At 60.8% G+C, this 20,729-nt stretch overlaps 1 protein-coding gene across 1 annotated transcript in view; it reads left to right on the top strand.

Moving 5' to 3' along the window:
• The first annotated feature begins 48 nt into the window (after nt 1–48).
• Nucleotides 49–20,729, top strand: part of SND1 (staphylococcal nuclease and tudor domain containing 1) — a 128,811-nt gene continuing 108,130 nt past the window's right edge. The window contains exons 1-10 of the mRNA XM_080392791.1: nt 49–213; nt 4,351–4,500; nt 5,726–5,846; nt 9,080–9,158; nt 11,982–12,142; nt 12,325–12,416; nt 13,330–13,488; nt 13,915–14,021; nt 14,280–14,370; nt 20,144–20,257. Coding sequence (XP_080248917.1) covers nt 139–213; nt 4,351–4,500; nt 5,726–5,846; nt 9,080–9,158; nt 11,982–12,142; nt 12,325–12,416; nt 13,330–13,488; nt 13,915–14,021; nt 14,280–14,370; nt 20,144–20,257 — 1,149 coding nt within the window. The 5' untranslated portion in view covers nt 49–138. The remainder of the gene's footprint in view (nt 214–4,350; nt 4,501–5,725; nt 5,847–9,079; nt 9,159–11,981; nt 12,143–12,324; nt 12,417–13,329; nt 13,489–13,914; nt 14,022–14,279; nt 14,371–20,143; nt 20,258–20,729) is intronic.

Raw genomic sequence — 20,729 nt, 5'->3', positions numbered from 1 at the left:
GAGGTGGGCGTGGTCGCGCGGAGACCCCGCCCTCCAGGCCCCGCCCCCCTCCGTCCCGCCCCGCGAATCCCTTCCGCGCTCGCCCCGGGCCCCGGCCGCTCCGTCCGCGCTCGCCCCGGCTGCCGCCCCCGCCCCGCCATGGCCTCCGCGGCCGCCCCCGGGCAGGGCGGCTCCGCGCCGCCCCTCACCGTCCAGCGCGGCATCGTCAAGATGGTAAGGGCTGTCTGCCCGCCCGCCGCCCTCCGCGGGCCTCCCGGGGCTCCGCGCCGCTCCGCCCGCCACCTCGTACGCCCGCCGGCCCGGCCCGGGGCTGCAGCCCTCTCCGGTGCCCGGGGCCCCCGCGCATCCCGCAGCCCTCTCCGGTGCCCGGGGCCCCCGCGCCTCCCGCACCTCTCTCCGGGCCCCCCTCTGCTCCCCGCCTCCCTTCCCGGGGACCAGGACATCCCCATGCAGCCCCCTCCGGTGCTCGCCCCCCCCCCCCCCCCCCCCCTCCGCCCCACGCTTCCCCTCCCCAAACCTCGTGCTCTGCCCCGGGCCGCGGCGCCCCGCGCCTTCCGGTGCTGCCGGGCCCTGCTCCGCGCTGCCGCGGCTCCCGGCCCTGCGCCCCCAGACTCGTGGTGCTGGCGGGGGCTGCGCCTGGGGCCCCCAACCCGTGCTGGGCCCGGGGGTGGCCGTGGCCGCGGAAAGGGCTTTCGGGTCTCCCCGCCCGTTCCCCGGGGGGGCTGGTGGTCCTGCTCTGCTGTCAGCCCTGAAAGCCCTGCAGCCCCGAGGAAATTCGGGGTTCATCGGTTCGGGCGGTGGCCCCGTGACACCCCGCCTCGGGGACGCCCCTCGGGGGGCTCCACGTGCCGCCCCCCCTCCCTTGCCGGCTGTGTCCCCGCGGGGGTTGGGGTCCTCCAGCCCCTCCGCGCTGGGTCCCCGCATGTGCCGACAGCCGGGACCTGCAGAGCAAAGGTCGGGGCTCCGGCAGCTGCCGCTGGGATCGGGCCCTGGCACCGCATCCTGGTCCCTGCCTCCCTTCCCGGTGCCCTCTCCGCTCCATTACCTCCCGTGTCCCCAACCCCCCAAGTCCTTGTGCCCGGACACTGACTGGTCGGGAGGTGGCCGATGGTGCTGGCAGTGCATCTGGAGCAGACCTTGCTGGGGGTGTCACGTCCCCCCGGGGCTCGCTGCACAGCGGGGGCAGCTTTGGGGACGCTGCTTTCCCTGTGCTTTAGCTCACCGATGGCATGGGGTAGGCATTCCCGCTGCCTTGTGCCACCTCGTGCCCGAAAGGCAAGTTTTTGGGATGCTCAGGAAAAACCTCACCTGGCTGCTCGTCCTGGCCTGGCTCCCTCCAAGGGGATGTGGATGTGCCCGTGGTTTTTGGGCAGGATGGCTGTGGGGGCTGGCTGAGAGGCAGCTGTGTGTGGTGGGCACGGGCTCCCCGAGGGGGCCACACACTGCCCTGGTGCCCTGTGCCTTGCCTGGGCAGCTGGGCACCCCAGCTGCTGCCCCAGGGCACCCTTCCCTTTCCAGGGCAGCTAGCTCAAAGTCAGTGCCCAGGGGACACCCCGGAGAGGTAGGGTGCCCCGGCTGTCTGCGGGCACCGCTCTGTTTCATGGTGCTGCCACGGAGCCAGGAGCTGCCAGGGCCAGCCGGAGCGGTGCCGTCCACAGGCTCTGCTGCGGTTCACAACTTTTTGAACTTGGAGGTTTTGGGGTGGGGTTTGGGGATTTTTTGGTGGTTTGGGTTTTTTTTTCCACCTTTTGGTTGGGCATTGGGACTGCAGAGTTCAGGAGTGGGGAGGGGGCTCATCCTCCTGCAGGGTTGAAGAGCAGGGATGTGATGGACGTCGGGGCTCTGCAGCTGCCCCCCCCCGCCCCAGCTGGAAGAGGCACTGGGAGCCCAGCTGAGGCTCTGTCCCGTGGGGGCTCCTTCCTGCTGGGGGACTTGAGGAGCTGGGGGAGCCACAGCGGGGAGCCTGGGTTGGTGAGTCGCCAGGTAAAACTGGGGAGGGCTGGGTCCTGGCCAGGCTTTGGGACTCTGCCTTCCCTTCTCACCACCTTCCTTCCCGTTCCTGTGAGGGTTGTTAACCCTTTGTGCCCCACAGCTGTAGCTCCCTGTGCCAGCAGGACCCCGGTGCTGTCCCCTGTCCCCTCCTGTGCCCGGGGCATGCCTCTGCAGCAGGAGCTGGGTCCATCCAACCCACATCCCTGTGCCATGCCTTGGCCTGGGCATGTCCATCATGCTGTCAGCTCAGCCTGCACTAACGACAGTTCTTGCAGCTGGGTTTAAGCCTGGCTTAAGCTCAGCTTTCTTGGGCTGGAGCATGGGGCACTGCTGATGGGGTGCCAGGGCTGAATTTTGCCAGCAAGGAAGAGCGTGGCTTGGGCTGGCAGGTGGGACCCAGGGCTGCTGCCTTTGGGGAGGGTGAAACCTGGGTGCTGGGGTGGTCTCCTGGTCCCATCACTGCTGAAGCCTGGCCAGAAGCTTCATCTGGAGCAGTTCCCCAACTGGGGAGCCTGATGACCACGTGGTGTGAGTGGCGGGCAGGCATTGTGGCTGCTCTGTGGGCAGGGACAGTGGCACAGGGCGCTCTGGAGTGGGGGGTGGCATGCCCACCCCAAAGCACTGTACACACCCATGGAGCCCAGAGCAGCTTCACCAACAAACCTGTCCCCAGATCCAGGGTTTGTATTGGTAATTGGATAAAACAGTTACAGCATCTGACTTGTTTCCCCATGCCCTATAAATTAAAGATTAAGGTTAATTACAGTGATGAAACCTCTTAAGTCCTTAAGTATCGAGTGCTGAGCCTTTGCTGGGGGATCGCTCTGTGTGCAGCTTGGGCTTCATTTGGAGCTCGATTCCCAGTAGCTTGCATAGCGTGCTGGTCTCTGCCGTGGGCCCGGGCGTGCAGCACAGCATAGGGCAGCAAGCTTATGCCATGGTGCAGCCGGGCCCTTGGGGTTGGCATGATGTGGCTCATTTTCGTGAGGCTCTGTGCGAGCTGGTGTCCCTGGCACTGAGCCAGGCTGGCTGCTGTGCCGGGGTGCGAGTCCTCTGGCTTTGGGATGTGCTGCGAGCATCCCTAGAGATTTCAGGTGGGCAGCAAGCCAGGGCACATGCTGAAATCCAACTTGGTGGTTTTCTGCGAGCGCCTCAGCAGTGTTGATCCTGCGTGCAGGGAGCCAGTATCTGATGGGAACAGGGTGAGCCCCGCCACCCTCTCCCTGCCTGGCTGGGACCCTGGCTTGGTGGCTGGAGCTGGCCCTGCTGATGTCGTGGGTGGCTTGGGGTCTTGTACAGGAATGGAGCTGTTGAGAAACCTTGGGGTTTTTGCAGAGCGGGGTGATAGCAGTTCCTGTAATTGTCAGGTCCAAGGAGGAGAGATCCGATTTGGTGGTCTGTCATTTTTGGGGGATTCTCCCAGCAGTTTTTTCCACACGGGTTTATTTGTCTGACCTCAATGAAGTCACTTGGCTGAGGTTGCCAGCCAGGCGCAGGGTGTGGCCAGCCCATCGCAGGTGCCTGCCGGTAAAGGTCTTAGCATCACAGTAGGTGTAAGCATCCACTTGGAGCATGGTCCTTGCTCAGCACTCTTGTAAGCCTTGCCGAAGCTGTGCCAAGCAGCTCAGGTGGTTAAAGCCTTCATGCTGAGAGCTGTGTCCCTCTTGGCCGGCTGGCTGTAGGCACATTCCCCCTGAGGCTGCCCCAGGGCAGTGCCAGTGCCAGCTTTTCCCTGCCTGCATCCTTCTGTGCTGTGCCAGAAGCTGTGTGGAGCCCTTGGGGTGCTGTGGGCATGGTGCCCTCCTAAATGTGGGGGTCCCCCTGTGGCAGTGGGGAGCAATGGGGCTGCCAGGGCCCTGGGAGGTGGGTGTGATGGGATGGGACAGGACTGCCCATTGTAGCTGGCTCTGAGCGCTCAGCAGCCAAAGCAGCAGGGGGAGATGGCCCAGCTGGGCTCATCTGACAGGTCAGCACAGGGAGTAAAATCCTGATCTGCCAAGTCCCTTGTGTTACCCGCCACACTGGGATCACCCTGTGTTCAGTTGTGCTGTGCTCTGAAGGAAGGGATGGGACGTTTGATGGTTACCACTGGGAAGGTGCAGGGTGCAGAGCTTGGTTCCATCCTGCATCTCCAAGCAGGAAACTTGGGGCAGCTCCTGCCTCTGCCAGGCCCATGAGAAATCGTGCCCTGCAGTGCTGAGCTTCCCATACCCTGCCTGGGGCAGGACCCGTCCCTGGAAGCCTGCCTGTCCACGCAGCTTCAGATGCCTGCACGCTCAGCTTCATCACCTCTTGCCTCCCCAGCCTCCCGGCTGCTGGGGCTAGGGTACCCCCTGTAACCCCTCTGCCTCCCCACAGGTGCTGTCGGGCTGTGCTATCATCGTCCGTGGGCAGCCCCGAGGCGGGCCGCCGCCCGAGCGCCAGATCAACCTCAGCAACATCCGTGCCGGGAACCTTGCCCGCCGTGCTGCCGCAGGCCAGCCGGATGCCAAGGACACCCCGGACGAGGTGGGTGCCTCCCATGAGCGGTGTCACGCAGTTCTCCTGCCATGGGGGTTGTGGACTGAGCTGGATGGGGGCCCTCCAGACTGCTGGCCCAGCTCTGCAGACCACAGCACCCTTGGCTCTGCCATCACAAGCGGCATTGCCCTTTCTCAGACCTGCTGCTGCCATCCCATGAGGTGCAGGCAGCTCCTTCCTCGCCAATGCTGCCCCTCTGCCCAGCGCGGGGACACGTGGCTGCTGTGGCTGTGGGTTACGGGATGAAACAGTCCCTTCAGTCATCCTTTTGAGAGATCCTTTCCATGTTCCAGCCCCTCAGTGTGGATTTTGGGGCAGACTTCTCTTTCCTCACACTGCAATGGCTGCACACATGCCCAGCAGGCGTGCTGTGGGGGTGCTGCTTTGGCAGACGGGGTGCAGAGAGGTCTGCCGGTACCGGCACGCAGGGCACAGTGATTGGGAGCAATGGGTTTGTGTCAGAGGGAGCACAGCCCCGGCCACCCATCCTCCCAGCCCCGGGGGTGGTGCAGAGCGCTGGCAGCTAATTGCTCTCCTTGGGGAGTTTGTCTTCTAAACACTGCTTCAGCCTTTAAATGTCAGTCTTTTAAAAAATTATGCCTGTCAGGTTTGCTAATTGTTTATGAGCACGTCATGTTCTCTCCTCCGGACCGTGTTCCCACCCACCTGCTGCGGTGGAGCGGGGCTGAGCTCGCCAGGGCTCCGGTGCATTCCTGCTGTGGTGCAGGGAGGTGCTGGGGGGATGCAAGAGCCTGTTCCTCCCCGCCCGGCACGGCTGGTCCTGCTTTGCTGCTTCACCACGGGCACCCATGCAGCCTTGGGTAGGAGCCGGGGGAGCCCCTGCCCTGTCCCTGAGAGCTGGGGCTGGTCCAGCCCCCCGACATTGCTGCAGCTCCAGCCCTGCTCCCTCTGCCCCAGGAGCTTTCCTGGGCTTGGCTGGCTGGGTCTGGCTGCACCTGGGGACTGTGAGGCCAGCTGGAAAACCAACAGTGACCTCTTTTTGGGGGGGGACAGAGGGGAAAAGTGGAGGTACTTCCCCTGCGGAGTAGCAGGGTTTATTCCTCTGCAAGCTCGTGGGCTGCAAATAGCCTCTAGCACAGCCCTGGGTAATGCAGCACATGTGGAGGGGAGTGTGAGCCCCCGGGGCGGGGAGGCTCTGGGCTTCCCCAGCTGCATTTGACCCATTGACTCACCTCGACTTCTTTCCCTCCAGCCCTGGGGGTTCCCAGCTCGTGAGTTCCTGCGGAAGAAGCTGATCGGGAAGGAGGTCTGCTTTACCGTGGAGTACAAGACACCACAGGGCCGGGAGTACGGGATGGTGTACTTGGGGAAAGGTGAGCACAAAGGGGTCCCTTGGGCACCTGGGGGGCTGGTGGGGAGGATGCAGTGAGGTTTGTGGTGTGTGCAGTGCTTGCAGCCGGAGCTAGCCCAAGTGGGTGGGCTGGGATGCGGTGTTGGCAGCAGGAGGATGCACGCCTGCTTTTCAGTGGAGCTCCAGCTTTGGGAGGGGAGAGATGCCCGGTAGCGGTCCCGGCTGCCTGTGGGGCTGTGCAGAGCCAGAGCGTGACTGTGCTTGCTGCCTCTGGTTGATGCACTGCAGCATGTGGACACAAGCCATGTGAGTTCCCACAGGTTTCCCCATGCCATTCTTTTTGGCGTCATAAATCTCTTGCTCATCTCTGGCTGATTGGAATCTCTCAAAAGGAACCAGCTTTGTGGCTCCTGAGGATGCGGCGGAGGGCTGGGAGCAAAGCCTGGCCCAGCCACTCAGCCCAAACGCTGTGCGATGCCTGCAGACAGTGCTGCCCCTGGCCTGGAGCAGCTTGGGGCAGGGTGGCCCTTTCGGTGCTGGCACAGGTGGGCTTAGGCTCTGGTTAAGTCCCCTCTCACAGTGAGCATGACACCAGACTGTACTCTGCCAGGTGCCATGTCCTCTCTGCCAATGACCCTGGCCAAATTTGGTTCCAGCTGTGCTGGTGGATGAGTTTTTGGGCTCTTGCTCCCTGTGGTTAGCCCCAGCCATTGCTTGGTCTGTTGAGGGTAATGGTGAGAGCAAGTGGCTGAGAGGTTACAGTGTCCTGCTGCTGGCTTCTGGACCGTGCTGCTCTGATGGGCTTAGCTCATGGTTGGATATCTCAAGCCCTCAAGGTTCAAGAAGGAGGAAGAGATCTGCTCAGCGTGGGTGGGCTCCTGGGAAGCAGGTGCTCACCAGGACCCAGCTTGTCCTCCAGTGCCACCGGGCTCAGGGTTACCGGGGTAGATGAATGTACCAGCTCAGCACAGGGCCAAGAGATGCACAGAGTGAACCACATACCTCTGTGCTCAGCGTGGAGCCGGGACAGCTCCACAAGTGGGATATTTGGGATACGACCAGGGTACAGGTCAGTCTCATCCCTGGTGCCCTGGAAGCCTCCTCTCCCATGGGAGGCTCAGCAGGGTAACTCGTTGCAGTTGGGGAAGGAAGGGAGGACCAGGCTTGTGCAAGGGGCTGTAAAGGAGCTCAGGGGCTACTGAATTTTGGGTGTGCATCCTCTGGGGTAGCTCCAGTACAGACTGGGAGCTCAGGTGCTCTCGGCCCCATGTCCCTGCAGACTCTGCTGCTTGTGGCTTGGCTGTGCAGGGCTGGGCTGGAGAGGCTGAGCAGGTGTCGTGAGGCATCTTTGTCTCCAGTTATGTCCCCTGGCGTCACTGTGGCACTCGGAGCTTTTCCTGTGGTGCAAGCAGGAGCTTGGTTCGAAGAGCAAATGGCTGGGACTTGCTCACCGCCACAGACAGGGCTTGTCCTGAGGCAGCATGGCATGAACAGAGCAAGGGGGGTTTGCATGGAGGCGCAGGGATAAAGGAGCTGGCCCGTAATGTGCAGGGAGAGGCTCCCTCTGGGTCTGTGGCAGGAGTTGCCAGTGCCTCTGGCTGGGCAAGATGAGGATTGCCAACCATCAGCTCCACTGCATGGCCAGAGAGCCCAGCATCGCTGCTGGCTCCTGCCTCCCTGCTGCAGAGGCTCAGCAGCTGCGTTGGTGGCCATGCAGCTCCCTGGGGAGGCTGAAGCTCTCTCCTCAGAGGTTTTCTGACTCAACTGGATGTGGCCAGGGTGGGCAGTAGCCCTGCTTAGACCCCCTTTCCACCTGCACATCATCGCTGCTGCAAGGACAACCCAGGGCTAGATTCCCATTGCTGCCGCATCCTGGTGCACTCCAGCCAGCACCTCCTGTGTCCCTGTGGGGGTCCCCCTCCAGTGTGGAACCGTGAGACCCCCATGGTCCCCAGACTGTGAAAAAGGGGAGCAGAACCCTACATGCTGCCATGATGAACCTGTCCCCTGAGACTGCGAGTAACTAGGTATCAAAGTTGCCTCTGTGCTCATTCCTGAGCTTCCAGTTTGCTCGTGGGCTGGGGGTCTGGGAAGCCCTTTGGGATGGTGATCCCCTCCTCAGAGAGTAGCTGCTCCTTGCTGCTTTCCCACCCCATGAGCTGTCCTTTAGCAGGAAGCGTGGCAGGTCCTGACAGTGCATTGTGCAACAAACCGACCTTGAAAGGGGTTTTGTTGTTCTGCAACACTGCGATCAGTGAAGTGCTCCCTTTCAGTCATCTGCAGCCTTGTTGTCTGCCACGTTAAGGGCTCTTATGCTGTGCCTCCTGCGTAGGTGTCGTCCTTATTCTTAAATCCCAGGCTGTCACATCGCGGAGGTGAGAAACGAAGCATAAAATGTTTCCTGATGAAGTTTGTCAAGGTTTAAATACTATTAATGCGGAAACGTTGCGACACCTTCCCTGGCAGCGATGCAGTAACTGTCTGCGGCTCTGGGCTTTGGAGGAGTGGGGGCTTTGGGAGGGGTAGGGGCTTGTCATTGCTTGCTGGTGGTAGCCAAGCTGGAGCGGAGGTGCTGTGGAAGGGGGCACTGGCTGGAACCCCTCCCTGGCCACCTCACACTGCTGCTTAGGGCTGTACAACTCTGCTCCCTCCCTTCTGCATGGGCAGCTGGAAGATTTTGCCCAAATCTTCCTCTTTATCTGCTCTCCCTGGCCCAGGATCCCCCCAGACCATGGCATTTGTCCCCCACCTTCCCAGGGACTCTGGCTTCTGGTAACTGTGGAAACCTCCATGTTTTTGGAGAGGAAGGATGTCTTGTGCAGAGGGACCTGTCACAGGCCATACTGGCAGCACAGCCTTCGCTGGAAATCCAGAGAGCCCCTTTGGTGCTGGGAAGGCATTGCCTGCCTCCTTGGGGACCTGAGGATGTCCCCTTCCCACGGAGGTGGTCCTGGGTGATGCCAAGCCTTGCAGCCCAGTAGTGCATCAGAGCAATGCGCCACCTTCCCACTTGCTTTGCCCTGGTCTGTGGGAAAGGGTGTCCCCAGAACAGCCCTGGACTGGTCCGCTCAATGCATCACGAAGGCTGCATGCTGCAGGGACACTGGGCTAGTGACGGGAGCATTTTGTTCCCGGGTTGCTCTGGCATTTGTTAGCTGGAATTGTTCTGGGAATGCTTTCCAGAACCAGAGGTCTGTGTGCCTCCGAGCTCTCCTGCGTGCTGATGGCTTGTCTTACTGACTCCTCTCTCCACAGACACAAGCGGCGAGAACATTGCTGAGTCCCTCGTGGCCGAAGGGCTGGCCTCCCGCCGGGAAGGGATCCGAGCCAACAAGTACGTATGTGGCTGCATTCCTGTGCTGCCCCGGTGAGCCCGTGCTGTGCATCCACACTGATTCTCTGCAGTTATTTACCTGGGCACAGAGCTGTTGGGTTCCTTGGCTTGGGCCGGGCACCAGCCCCTGCTTCTCATCTCTCTGTGGTGCCTGGGCTTCGCAGGTGTCGGTGTCCCAGCACAGTGACCCTGTTTTCTTTGGGCTGGTGAGGGGTTGGGGTATGAGAGCCTGGTGTCGTCTTGCCTTGGATGCTGAAGTACCAGAGCTGTGGCCCTGGGTTGCAGAGCAGAAAAACTTCTGAAGCTCTTGGTTGCTGGAAGATGATGCCCGGCATAGAGCTGAGGTGTTTTCATTCACGCTAGAGAGGTGGTGCTGTGGTGTTCCTGCCCCTTGTCCTACATCTGGGTGGTGCGATGCCTGTGCCGATGCCACTGGAGGTGATGCCAGTGCTTTGCCCTGGCCCCGTTGCATCCCAGAGTAAGGGAAAAGCCTGGCATCAGCTGTGTATGGCCCCAGGCGCTGAGTATCCTGTCCCAGGGGTGTGAGTTGTTTCTGTGGTGCTGCTATAAATACCGATGGTACGCTATTTCCATCCCTATGCCTGCTGGGCTGGAAGCTCGCTGTGTTTCTTCCTAAAACTGTTCCTGGTGCACTTGGATGCTTTCCACCCGGCGTTTTTGGTAATGCAGCCTGTAAACAGGTATGATGAGTAAACAGAGCGAGCATTGCCAAGAGCATGGATGGGTTGTTTTATACCCAGGCTTGCCAGGGCTGAAGCCTTGAGTGCTGGTGGATCCTGCTTGCTGCCTGCCTGGGGACACAGTCCCTGTCCCATGCCCTTGGGAAGCATGCTGATGGGCTCTGGGTGCTGCTGGCAGAGTTCAGCGGCTCTGCTTTAGCATGGTTGGGGACCACTGCGGGGCAGTGATGCCAGAGAGAGGCACAAAAGCTGCTGCAGCTGTGCTGGAGGGGCTGCAGAAGCCACCAGCCTGTGGGGCTGTTGGGGCTGGAGATGAGAATCTGGTGGGGGAGTGTGTGCAGCACTGGTGGTGGAGCCTGGCGAGGACCAGCAGTGTTTGTAGGATGAACGGGGTTCAGCCAGAGCCGGCTGTCATTGCCCTGTCCTGGTTCTGTGCCTCCCACTTGCCTTTTGAGCTGCAGAGGTGGAGCGAAGGAGGAAAGCCTCCGCCTGCCAGTCTGATGGGGTTTTGCACTGACTTTCTCTTGCTTCCTGTTGGAAATGTCCCCCTGGGACCCTGCTGCGACTTGTGCCAAAGGGGGACCGTGAGCCCACGCAAGGCTGGTTGTGAGCAGCCAGGCTGTGTTGGCTGCCACTGCTCGCGGCTGTGCAGCTGCGACCCCCGAAGGAAGCTGTGCCTGCACGGCCATAGGGATGGCCCTTAGCCCACCGCGGCTGGTGCTTCCCCAGGCACCTGGAAAACAGGGTGATGAGCCAGGCAGGACCCCAGCCCTGACTTGGTTCCTCTGTGCTCACCTCTGCTTTCCAGCCAGCCTTCCCCAGGAAAGCCCCCTCGCCTGGCTTCACTGCAGGCTTGCATTGGCTGTGGCCACACCACTGACCCCGTGGGAGGACAGTTGTGTGGCAGCGCAGCTGAGGAGAGCAGAGCCGCCCCACTCCTGCTGTGTGGGGACCCCCTTGCTCCAGCCAGAGAGGTGGCTGAGGTCCCCTGTGTATTTGCTGCCTGGGACTTTCAGGTGCTTCTGGACTGGCCTGTTGTGCCAGAGGGAAGGAAATTGGGGTGCAGGTTGGGTGCTGTTGTCCGCTACTTGTGCTGGGGTGACTTGGGCAGTCCCATTGGGACCTTCTGGTGGCTTTGAGCTCCTGGGGTTCTGCTGCTTTGCTCCTTCAACTTCCTCCTGCAAGTGCACCCAGCGGGCAGCATGCCTGGTGGGGCCGGTCACCCTGACCCCCGTGGTGACAGTGCAGGAACAGGACAGGCAGCCTCTGAGGCTGGGCGATGCTGCTGCCATGAGCTCCATCACCAGTGTGATGGGGCTGATGCAGCAGCACAGTTAGCTCAGGACTGAGCTTCCTGCAGTTAAATGTCGCCTGGAGTGTGTTGCTGCTCTGCATTTGCTCTCCTAATTCAAAGGGTATGTTAATTAACGGGTGCATGAGGTGACTCTCAGCCCCTCGCTTATCAGCTACTTGAGTAGAGTGCTTCTGCAGTGAATCTGAGATTCATCAGGTTGCAGCTCTGCCTGAAGCTGAAGAATGCTATGAAAATATCACCAAATTTGTTTGAGTTAGGACCGTGCACAGCAGGGCTGGCCGCCAGCGCTGGGAAGCAGCTGTTGCTGCACTCTGCCTTTGGCAGCCACCTGTGCCTGCAGGACTGGGGACGGCTGTGGTTTGGTATGGCACATGAGCCGTGTACCTGGGTTTGTCGTTCCTCTTCTCCCAAAGCATGCTCTTGCCATGCTGGGTCCCTGTCTCCCTGAGGCTGCCTTTCTATCGGTGGGGCACAAAAGCAGCCTCAGAGGGTTGTCTTGGGAGGTTTAGCCCATGCTATCAGAGGCGGTGCTTCTAGCAGGGGGTATTCGGACATCGATGGTGCAGCCTCTGTGCTGTGGTGCTGGAGAAACTTAGTTTGATTTACTGGTTGCTGCTGTCAGCGGTACAAAGCATTGCTCACCAGCTCACCCAGGCGGTACCTTTCCTAAATGTAAGTGATTAAATCACTAAAGCATCCAGAAAAGTGCCTGAAGATGGACGTTCCTGGTGATAAAACACGCAGGAACCAGCAGTGTCCTTTGTGCCCGGAGCCCGGCCTCACCCCCATCTCATCCTGTCCTTGCAGCCCCGAGCAGAGCAGGCTGGCGGAGCTGGAAGAGCAGGCCAAGAGTGCCAAGAAGGGGATGTGGAGTGAGGGGACAGGCTCCCACACTATCCGAGATCTCAAGTATACAATCGAAAACCCCCGACACTTCGTGGACTCCATGCACCAGAAGCCAGTCAATGGTAAGCTGGCACCAACTCTGGCCTTCACTGCTGGGTGCCGGGGTCGCCCCTGCCCTCCATCCTCTGCTGTCCACCTGTGGCCTTGGGAGCTGGCTGCCTGTGGGGTGCTGTACCCGGCACCCTCTGTGGCTCCCAATGAGCCCCTCCTCTGCAGGACCAACCTCTCTGCTTTTGCTCTGCAGCCATCATAGAGCACGTCCGGGATGGTAGCGTGGTGAGAGCCCTCCTCCTCCCTGATTACTACCTGGTCACCGTCATGCTCTCGGGGATCAAGGTGAGGCTTGGCCACTGGCAGGCATGCTCATCAGTCCTCTTTGCAGCAAGTTCCCTCCTGAATTTGCGCTATTGTTCGTTGTGCATCCTCCTCTGAGCACTCTAGCACTGGTGCAGGGGCTGCACCGGTACCTGCCTGCTGCCCCAGCTGCCAGGCTCACGAGGCCGGGGCAGGGAGGGATGGAGGCCGGGATCCAGCTGCCTCATTGCCTGCTGTGTCGTTCTGCACGCACCTTCCCGTAACAAGCTGCTTGCAGTTCATAGTTGTGTGTGTGCCAGTGCGGGGTGTCCCTGCGGGGATGGGAGCAGGTTTAGGTTAGGCAGGTACCAGCTCTGTGCTGCCAGGTCTGGCAGCAGCCTGAGCTTTGTGCTGTCGGACACTCTGCAGGGATCTGGTCGCTGGGTCAGCGGCCGTCCGTGCTTTGCTGGCATCGAGGTGACCACTGGTGCGTGGACCAGAGAGCTCGGCTCCCCCGCTGTGCCAGGAGGCTGATGCCAAGGGCTGGGGGCTCCTGGGGTGTCTGGGGCAGAGCATCCCTGCCTGCCTCCGCTCCCTCTCACGCTGCTGTTGCTGAAGCACCAGAGCCTTCCCCCCTTCCCTCCTTGCCTGTCTGATGCAGCGTGGATGCAGTGTGGATGCACCCTGGGTGCAGTTATGCTGGGAGCTGGTCCCCGTGTCCTGGTTTGATCCCAGTGGTGTTTGCCAGGGCGGTTAAAGGGCTGTGTCAGTGCAATGTGGCACAAAAGCATCGGTGTGCAGACCCCAGTGCGCAGCCCCCCGGCCTGTCTCCCAGAAGCTACAGCTGGAGCACAGGGGCTGCATGCAGCCTCCCTCCCTCCCCAGGGAGGTTCCCACCCCCTTGCCGAGGCTTTAGGTGCCAGCCCGTGCCCTGACTGTTCCCCCTCTGCCGCAGTGCCCCACATTCAAGCGGGAGGCGGATGCCCCTGAAGTCCCTGAGCCGTTTGCAGCCGAAGCGAAGTTCTTCACAGAGTCACGGCTGCTGCAGAGGGACGTACAGATCGTCCTGGAGAGCTGCCACAACCAGAACATCCTGGGCACCATCCTGCACCCGGCAAGTGGGACTGACAGTGGCAAGGGGTGGGAGAGGGTCCCAGTGGGCTGGCAGACTGTTGATCATCACTTGCTGGAGATGCTCAAGGTGGTCACAAGGTCCTGGTGCCTCTGGTGGCAGCTCAAGGCAGCTGGGATTTGTGGGCTCTTTAGTTGTGGATGTGGGAGACCATGGTCCATCTGAGCAGCCCGCAAGGAGCAGTGGGTATTACTGAGGAGGTCACCAGTAGCCCTGGGGGCACCAAGTGTGGTGGCCAAACTTTGCAGGGCTCTCTGAGGACCTGTGACATCTAAGGGGCTGAGTGGGGAAAGTGAGCCCCACCTCACAGCGGGGCAGGGGTATGCCAGCTCTCCTTGGGGACACAGGGGTAGATGCTGATGCTGCATCCCCTGCCGCTGAGCGTGTGCCTCCTCCCCTTCCCTGCAGAACGGGAACATCACCGAGCTCTTGCTGAAGGAGGGCTTTGCCCGCTGTGTGGACTGGTCCATCGCTGTCTACACCCGTGGCGCTGACAAGCTGCGTGCAGCTGAAAGGTGAGTCTGGTGCTGGGGTGCTTGTGCTCTGAGCTGCACCTGTAGGGTGCCTGGGGTGACTCCAGTCCACTCTCCCCATCTACATGTGGGGTACCCCCAGTGCTCTCCCGGGTGGGAGGTAGGTGTTTTCTTCCCTTGCAAGCTTGCGCCAGCCCCACTGTCTCTGCCAGGGTTTTGTGGGACAATTTAGCATATGGCACAGTCGTCCCTTCTGGGGATGCCAGCCTGGGCATCATGTCTGTCACCCCCTCCTGCCAGGTTCGCCAAAGAGCGCAAGTTGAGGATCTGGAGGGACTATGTGGCCCCCACGGCAAACTTGGATCAGAAGGACAAGCAGTTTGTCGCTAAGGTGAGTGGGTGGCAGGGCAGGGGACGGGGCAGGTGGGCTCTGCCTGTGCTGGGGCAGGGTGCCTGGTGGTGGGTGCTTGGACAGACCCCAGAGGGTTGTGCTTGAGCTACATCCCTGCCACGGACTGTGGTGCACGACTGTCCAGTGCACGCTGGGATCTTGGGCAGGCCTGGGATGGGAAGAGGGGAAACAAAGCAGAGGGGAGGGGAAGGGGCCACGGTTCATGGGGATGGGCTGGTGGGTGCCCTGGGGCTTCGCTCTGGCTGATGGTGTCATGGAGATGCTCTCGCCCTGCCTGCCAAAGGCTGTTTGGGCTCGGCAGAGACTTGCTTCCCTCTAATGCTTACGTTTCCAGTGCGGTGTCAGGTGCCCCGATCCCGGGGGCTGCTGGTGTGGAACTGTGGGGCTCCGTGGGCAGAGCCCCTGGCTGCAGGCTCCAGGGCCTTGCTAGCCCCGTGCATGAGAGCAGCTCCAGGGATGCCCCAGTGCCACAGTGCCAGTGTTCCTGGCACAGAAACCGTGCCTACCCCTGCACTGGCCTGGTTCAGAGTGCACAGCCGATGGAGAAGGGAGGATGTGAGGGAAGCTGTGTGGGGCTGACCTGGTGCCCCTGTCCCAGATGGGCGTCCCTGCGGAGGGGCATCTCACCGGGGCAGGGCTGGCTGGGGCAGTGGGCTGCGGCAGGGTCCGGGCACCGCTGCGGAGGAGCCGGGGGTAGCAGCCCGCTAGGTGGCGCTGCTGGCTCGCCCAGCGCAGCAGCTGTAGCCCAGGGGGCTTCTGTTCTGGTGGAAATCCTGAGAAATGTGCAACAACCGGATTTCTTAGAAAGTCAGCTTAACCCCTGTGCTTCCCCCTGTGCTCGGGTTTGATCCTGCCCTGGAGCATCCTTCCAGCTGCTTCATCCCTGCTGGGGTCATGCTTGGACACCCCTGCTTTGCAGGCATGGGGGAAAGCCTGGCTGCTCTGGGGGGGCTGCTCCTTCCCTGCCTTGAGGGGGGCTGCCAGCTGCCCTGACGCTGCAGGACAGCAGAGCCTGGGGCTGGGCCAGCTCCAGAGCTGCCAGGCAGGGCAGAGCAGGAGCTCTTGCGGCTGGCCAGTCCAGTCTCAGCTGTGCAGTGCAACCAGCTGGATTATCTCGGCGTGCGGTGCTGTCACCAGGATCTACACAGCAGCTCCTGTTCTCTGGGATGCGCCTGGGCAGGCACTGGCTCATGCCTTAACTCTGAGATTACTCCCTTCTCTGCAAACGCCTGCTGGTCAGCTCAGATATGGCTGATAGCAGTGTTAGCAGGGGTCCCCCAAAACATCCCACCAGCTTCCCCAGGCGGTGAAGGGTTTTCTGGGCTTTTCCTCTTCGAGTGGCATATGAATGGAGCCTGAGTGCCCAGCCCACAGGGTGTCCGAGAAGCCCAGAAGTGTGAGCCTGTTCCCGGGGAGAAGGACCACGTTTGGTCCCTACCCAAGATGCTGCTACTGTGGTGAGAAATAACACCTGGGCAAAGGCTGCTGCGGGCACCGGGACGGCCGTGCGAAGGCGCTGGCGTGCTCGGAAGTGCCACCCTGCCACTGGCAGGAGCTGCCACCGGAGCCTGTGCCAGGAGCCGGCACGGGGGCCGTTAGTCACGCTTTGCTCAGCAGCTTGCGGAGGGCTGGTGGAGGGGGTGGGTGGATGCTCCTGGCATTTCAAAAATGCCCGTTATGTTGTTGAATAGCTTGTGTGCGGGCTGGGACGCTGGTGGAGAGCTGCCACCAGCGGCAGGCAGGTCTCTCATCCCAAGCCCTGCAATGGTGTCTGCTGGGGGTTTGGGGCTCAGCGGCATCTCTAGCCCTGGTGCTGGGCATTGCCATAGGACAGCCGTCGCCCCAGGAGCAGTGGGAATCCACCCCTGGTGTCATGGAGCAGAGGGGACCCCAATGTACAGGCCGCATCCCACTTAGGTTCCTGGGGCAGGGTGTGCAGGATGGTCCCTGGTCCTGGGCACAGCCCCCTTGCTCTGCTGAGGTCCGCCCCAGCTGGGGAGCACTCAGTCTCCCGGGTCGCTGCAGCCTGGGGTCTGCTCCAGTGCTGTTTGGCTGCCTTGGCTCTGCCGTAAGAGCCCCCAAACACAGTGAACACCACGATGCTGTCCCACTTCATGGGGAGGAGACACAGAGTTTCTCCGCCTTCAGTTAAAACCGGCTCTTTATGCAGGCCTGTGCAAATCAGCGTTTAGGGAGCTGTCAGCCAAAGCCCCCCCGGGGCACTGTCAGTTTTGGGTCTTTTTCACTTCCTGGGAATTGTAAGTGACAGGGAAAATCAGGACAAATGCCCGCACGCCTCGCGGTGCCAGAGCTGGGCACGTGCTCGGGCTCCCTGAGGGGCACCGTGAGCCCCCATCCATCCTCCCAGCGCCCTGCAGAGGGGTCTGGGTGCGGGCAGCGGCTGCTCTGGCACTGAAGCCGCCTCCGTGCTCGGCACAACGCCGAGGTGCTCGTTTGCAGCAGCAGAGCTGACGTAGGAGCTGCTGGGGGGGGGGGGCGGGCAGCAGCGGGCGGGCGGTGGCAGGGAGAGGAGGAGGAAGATCCCAACCTGTCTTGGCACCGTTGAGCAACCGTGGCAAATTAGCTCCGGCTAATTTTGCATCCCGCTGCCGTCGCGGTCAGCTGCCGGTGCTTTGAGCAGAGGGGTTGGTTCAGGGAAACATTAAGGCTTGGCCTTGATTGTGGATTTGATGCTTGTGAGCGGCAAGAAGAAAAGTAGTGGAATGGAAATGTGAAGAGGCTGGATGCTTTTTCCTGAATTCCCTACGTCAGCTTGTCTTAGAGCACCCAGGGATTTGGGACAGCGCTGCTTAGAGTTGAATACATTACACTGAGAACTATCCTCTGCCAAAAGTTGTTTATAATACAGCTTTGTACGTGGGGCTTGGAGGGCTGTGAGAGGCTGCGTCATCCCGTCTCCCTGCTGGGGGGCAGGATCAGCCCCCTCGTGCTGGGAAGGGGGAGTGGAGCCGCATCCAGGCTCGCTGTTGGGGCTGTGCATCGCCTCCTGCCATGCACTGGCCTCAGCGCTTTGCAGGCTGGAGAAGGTGGCTGTGGATGAGCTGTGCCTGTTTTGTTTTTTTTTTTTTTTCCTCTCCTTTGCAAAATGCTTGGAGCTTTCGTCATGGCCAAATCGTCTCGGATCTCAGCAGGATCTGCCAGAGCCAGCCTGGAAGCTGCTCTTCTCCTGTGCTGAGTGCCAGATACTGCCAAAACCCTTCAAAAAACAGTTTTCTGGTCAGGGAGCAGCACTGGCCTCTCTCTTGGTGCTAGACACCAGCTCCCAAAGCACCACCATCCTCGTCTTGCAAGGTCAGGGTGCAGGACCTTGCTCCTGGCTTTGGGGATGCTCCCTGTGCAGCAGCCTGGCCGTGAACCTTCTCCCAGGAGAACTAACGAGCTGCCCTCATTACAGGGAGCACAGCAGGCAGGAGTAGGCTGCCCTGGGGAGCTGTGGGGCACAGTGGCCCCCAGTTGCAGGGAGTCCTTGGCCCCCTAAACACCCAGGAGAGCTGCTGAGGCAAAGCCCTCGGGTGGAAAATCGTAAACCTTGTTGGGATCAACACTTGCCGTCAGAAGAAACTTCTTGCATGGAAAAGTATTGACCGAGGCACTGCTGTGACCTTCTTGCTCCCGGGGGAGCGGTGATGGCAGCAAGCCTGGTGGGGCTCAGTGGTGGGTTGCTGGAGCCCACCTGCCCACAGGACCATCACCCAGCTGTCCCCTCCGTGCACCGGGCTGCAGGAGCCTGGGTGTGCTGTGAGGGCTACGGCCTAGGGGGTTGGAGAGGAGGCAGTACTGGAGCATGCAGGCTCTGCAAGAAGGAGCTGCAGAAATTTTTTAAAAAAATATTAATCCTTTCAATCCGTTTATCAAAGTGCCTTTCTGAGGCAGGTGAAGCCACAATAAATACAAAAAGGGAAGCTGGCCACAGCAAGCTGAGAAATTGTTAGCAAGAAAAATGACTCTGCCTCTGAGGGGGTGCTGAGTCTCCCGTTTTGCTGCTGTTGTCAACGTGCCGCCCTCCTGCCCACGGGGTCCCTGGTGGGGGCTGCAAAGCACCTTCTGCTTCTGTGCACGGGATGGTGCTGCCAGAGCTGTGGCTCCTGCCTGGAGGAGGGGACTGGGTACCCGAGGAGGGAGGGGCACCTGGGGATTGCCCTGGCTCCTGCTGCTGCCCTGCCTGGGACCTGCGGCACTGGGTGTGCCCCAGGGGCCACATCCTGCAGCATCCCGTGCCCCTGCAGAGACCCCTTGCAGCCAGGTCAACCTGGTGAAGGGTCCTGCCAGCATGGAGATGCTCAGGGCCAGGCGTGTTTGGCGAGTCCCTGCTGCCAGTTGTATCCTGGGCTGTGCCAGAGGCTGGGGTGCTGGGAGCTGGCAGCTGCCTGCCCTGCTGCCGCCTCCTGCCAGAGGACAAATGAGATCTGACCGCCACTCCTGCAGCTCTGACATGGAAGTATGGAGTGCGCGTGATGGATGTGTAATGTAGCGCAGGATTTGCCCTCGGATTTGACCTGCAGCTTCCCTGGCTGCAGCATCTTATCGTCACATCGTGCTTTTTCTAAGCCTTCTGTGGGAGGGAAGGGATAGATGCCCGGTGTGCTGCTGGGGTCCCATCCTGACCCCCCAGCAGTGAGGATGCCCTGAAGCATGAGATTTGATTACTCCACTTAGCATGCAAACTGCTTTGGGCTCCCTTCTGCCTATGAAAAACAAAGGATCTGGGTCCCAGGAGAAGCTGAGTCCCTGGGTAGGGATGTCCCCTGGGGGGGTTTGCTGTGCTGAGAGGAGCCCTGGCAGTCCTCGATGTCTGCTTTAATTTTAATTCCTATAATCCTGTTATCCCTTTGGCTAAGCACATTTTGAGGGACTGATGTGCTTGCTGGGGCAAAAAGTGCTGCAAGTGGAGCAAGGCTGTGCACTTGTCCCTCCACTTACCCCTCAGCCCTGGCTCGGCTTGGGAGGGATGCGTGGGGCTCTGCTCCCCTGTTATGGGTGAGCAATAACGGGAATCTTTTGCCCTGGGGGGACTGGATTTGTGCTAAGAGCAGGCAGGGGAAGGTCCATGCCCTGCCAGCAGGATACACCGAGGTGCCTTGTCCTGCTCTGCCTGCTGCTGCTGGATCCGTGCTGGAGAGCAGCATTTAATGAAAACTGAGAAGATTAAAACAGCGTGTCCTGAGCCCTGCTGTCCTCTGCCTGCCTGCACAGCCCTGCCTGCCTTTGCCACCAGTTTTTCTAATTAATTTGCTCTATGGATGTGTGGAGAACCACCAGCCAGGACACACTGTTGCATGATCGTGGAGTGGAAGAGTCTCTGCTGTGGGGTGTGCTCCCTTCTCTATGTGTGCTTGTCCATCATCTGGAATCGATGCTCGTGGTCCAGTCCCTTCTCTGGTTTTGTTTCTGAAGTGAAACCCTGCGGGGCTGAGCCCTGGCACAGGATGGCACTTGGCTGGCAATGTGCTGGTGTGCTGCAGCATCACTGTCTGGGGACCCTCTGGGGCTCTGACCAGCACTGAGTTCCTGGGGCTCAGAGAGCTGGACCACAGATGTGCTGGCAAGTGGCATTTGCTCCAGTGACCTACTGGGCACCGGGGATGGGGTTGGAGCTGCTCACTCTGTGCCATCTGCTGGGGGCTGAAGCCCAGGTGGGTTGGGGTGCATGCCAGTGTCACGGCGGTGCCCAGCTCTGGGGCTGGTGCTGCCTGTGGGCATGGTGTTCACCTTGGCCTCTCTCACTCCCCAGGTGATGCAGGTGCTGAACGCGGATGCCATCGTGGTGAAGCTCAACTCTGGGGACCACAAAACCATTCACCTGTCCAGCATCCGACCCCCCCGGCTGGAGGGGGACAGCACGCAGGTGACCGTGGGGATGTGTAGTGGGGAGGTGACCGTGGGGTGAGATTGGGTGGGTGCTCTGCTCTGTGCCCTACCGGTGTGACATCTCTGGTGGGCAGCAATCGCTGACATCTGTGGCCGTCCCTGGATGGAGTCCCCTCCCCATGAGGCTCCTCTTCCATCTGGCCTGACCCCCCTTCCCCCCACCAAGTAACCCCCTTTTTCTTCTTGGGGGAGCCCCATCTTGTGAGATGCAGGAGCCTTGGGGAGGGTTTGAGCCTGTGCTCTGATGGCTGCAGAGAGACCGATGCATCCCTCATCCCCTGCCTCAGTTTCCCAATCTGTACAGCAAGTGCATCACAGCTCTCTGCTCTGGGGAGGTGGGAGAGTCTCATTTCCAGGGCGTGGGGCTGCAGGTGGTCCGTGGTGGGACAGCAGTGCCGCTCAGGGGCATGCTGGCAGATGGGTGGCCTGTCCTGCAAACTCATGCTCCT

The sequence above is a fragment of the Falco punctatus genome (assembly GCF_963210335.1).
Source record: "Falco punctatus genome assembly, chromosome: 6".
Classification (NCBI taxonomy): Eukaryota; Metazoa; Chordata; class Aves; order Falconiformes; family Falconidae; genus Falco; species Falco punctatus.
Note: the sequence above shows the minus strand (reverse complement) of the source record. Positions and strands in the feature narration are given on the sequence as shown.